General features: G+C 46.6%; 1 protein-coding gene across 1 annotated transcript in view; it reads left to right on the top strand.

Annotated features, from left to right (window-relative positions):
• Positions 1–1,513, top strand: part of LOC104492084 (tolloid-like protein 2) — a gene marked incomplete at its 5' end in the record, with an annotated part of 36,720 nt that extends 35,207 nt beyond the window's left edge. Inside the window, 2 exons of the mRNA XM_010134586.1 lie at positions 87–337; positions 1,379–1,513. Coding sequence (XP_010132888.1) covers positions 87–337; positions 1,379–1,513 — 386 coding nt within the window. The remainder of the gene's footprint in view (positions 1–86; positions 338–1,378) is intronic.
• Positions 1,514–1,807: the final 294 nt, after the last annotated feature.

Below are 1,807 nucleotides of genomic sequence, written 5' to 3'. Positions count from 1 at the left end.
AGCTGGCCCAAAATTGTGATGGAGAGTCTTTGTTGTGAGGTAGGGCCTTTGATGAGACTGTGTTTTGTGCTCTTTTCTTCCTCCAGAGTGTGGTGGGCTCTTAAAGGCTGAAGTACGAACTAAGGAGCTGTATTCCCATGCTCAGTTTGGGGACAACAACTACCCAGGTCAAGCGAACTGTGAATGGGTGATTGTAGCTGAAGATGGTTATGGGGTGGAGCTGATATTGCACACGTTTGATCTCGAGGAGGAGGCTGACTGCGGGTATGACTACATGGAAATTTATGATGGTTATGACAGCACTGCACCCCGCCTGGGACGCTTCTGTGGCTCAGGGGTAAGCTGTGGTGGTAGGGATTTCATAGGCATAGCTGAAGGTGGCAAGGAAGGGTCCTCATACCCTTTTCGGAGAAGGGAAGCTCTCATGAACTGGTGATGAGCATACGGTGTATGTCTGGGCTTTGCTCCTTCTGTTGCTAGAGATAACAGCCATTTTATGTGATGCACGGAACTGGACTGAAAACCTTGCTGACTGGATTTCCCTGTGCAGCAGCACAGGACTGCCACACTGCTGTGCCCCAGCCCTGCTGCAAAAGCGTTGTGTAAATGTTGGAAACAGCTTCCAAAGGCCAGTTTCATCCTCAGTCACTACCTGCCGGAAGCCTTTTTGGAGCCATGCTATGGCGAAGGTGTGGGGTGGGGGGAGTTCCAGACCTTCTTTTCGACTCCAGGGTGGCATGATGTCTCCTAGACTGTTATCTATATCCCCATTAAGAGGAGTTACTCTGTTAGCATGAGCAATAGTGTGTGGTATTTAAACCCAGAGGTTTTATGTTTAATTTCTCATGGACTTCATCAATGAAATGGAGAAGGTTCTTACTGCATTTAAAGAGAAACATTCAAGGAGCAGGTGTGTCAGAGCAGTCCTTCAGATTGAGGAAATGGTCAGGAACATAACCAAAGGCATAGCAGCTTGGTGTGAAGAAGTTCAGGGCAACAGGGTAGTAGTCTACATACCTCCACACTGACAAATGGAGAACGGTCCTGCAGAGAATCTCGGGGGAGTTCTAGCAGGTCACAACAATGGGGGAGATAGCAGTGTTATTACGTAAGATATGTGGCTCAGTTATTTTACAAAAAAACAGCTGGAAGAACTGGGATTGTAGAGTGGGCTGGCGTCAGCCCTCAAACATGAAGGGCAAGCACAGAAAGAGCAAGGGAGTGTGCTCAGGAAGTCAGAGCAGGGCAAGAGATACAGAGGGCTCAGTGTTTGTGTTTCCTGGCCAGTCTGTGAGCTTAAATGCTAACATCATAGAGCAGACAGTTATTTATCCTGCAGATTTGACCACTCTGTGCTGTCTTCTTTACTTTCCTGCAGCCTCTGGAAGAAATCTACTCTGCAGGGGATTCCCTCATGATTCGATTCCACACAGATGACACCATCAACAAGAAAGGCTTTCACGCCCGATACATAAGTACCAAATTTCAGGATGCATTGCACATGAGAAAGTAGTTTGACTGTCCTCACAGACATTCCCATCTGAAGACTAAGACATTTGGCTGTGATCTTTGTCTTTTTTCTTTTATTTTTTTTAAGCTTCTGTGCACCTGGCCCGAACCAGTGTACAGTATTTTCTGTAACTAAGACTAAATCCAGTCTCAAAGTTTTGCCTCTGAAATTAATAGCATGACCGTTTCTTGTTAACACACCCAGGACCAAAAATGGTCTTCTAATCGTACCTGCCGGGGCACAAACATTGTATTTTGCACAGCTTGCTGTGGGGCTGAGTGAAGACTGAGACTGAAT

Source organism: Buceros rhinoceros, unplaced genomic scaffold (genome assembly GCF_000710305.1).
Source record: "Buceros rhinoceros silvestris isolate BGI_N320 unplaced genomic scaffold, ASM71030v1 scaffold11344, whole genome shotgun sequence".
Taxonomy (NCBI): Eukaryota; Metazoa; Chordata; class Aves; order Bucerotiformes; family Bucerotidae; genus Buceros; species Buceros rhinoceros.
Note: the sequence above shows the minus strand (reverse complement) of the source record. Positions and strands in the feature narration are given on the sequence as shown.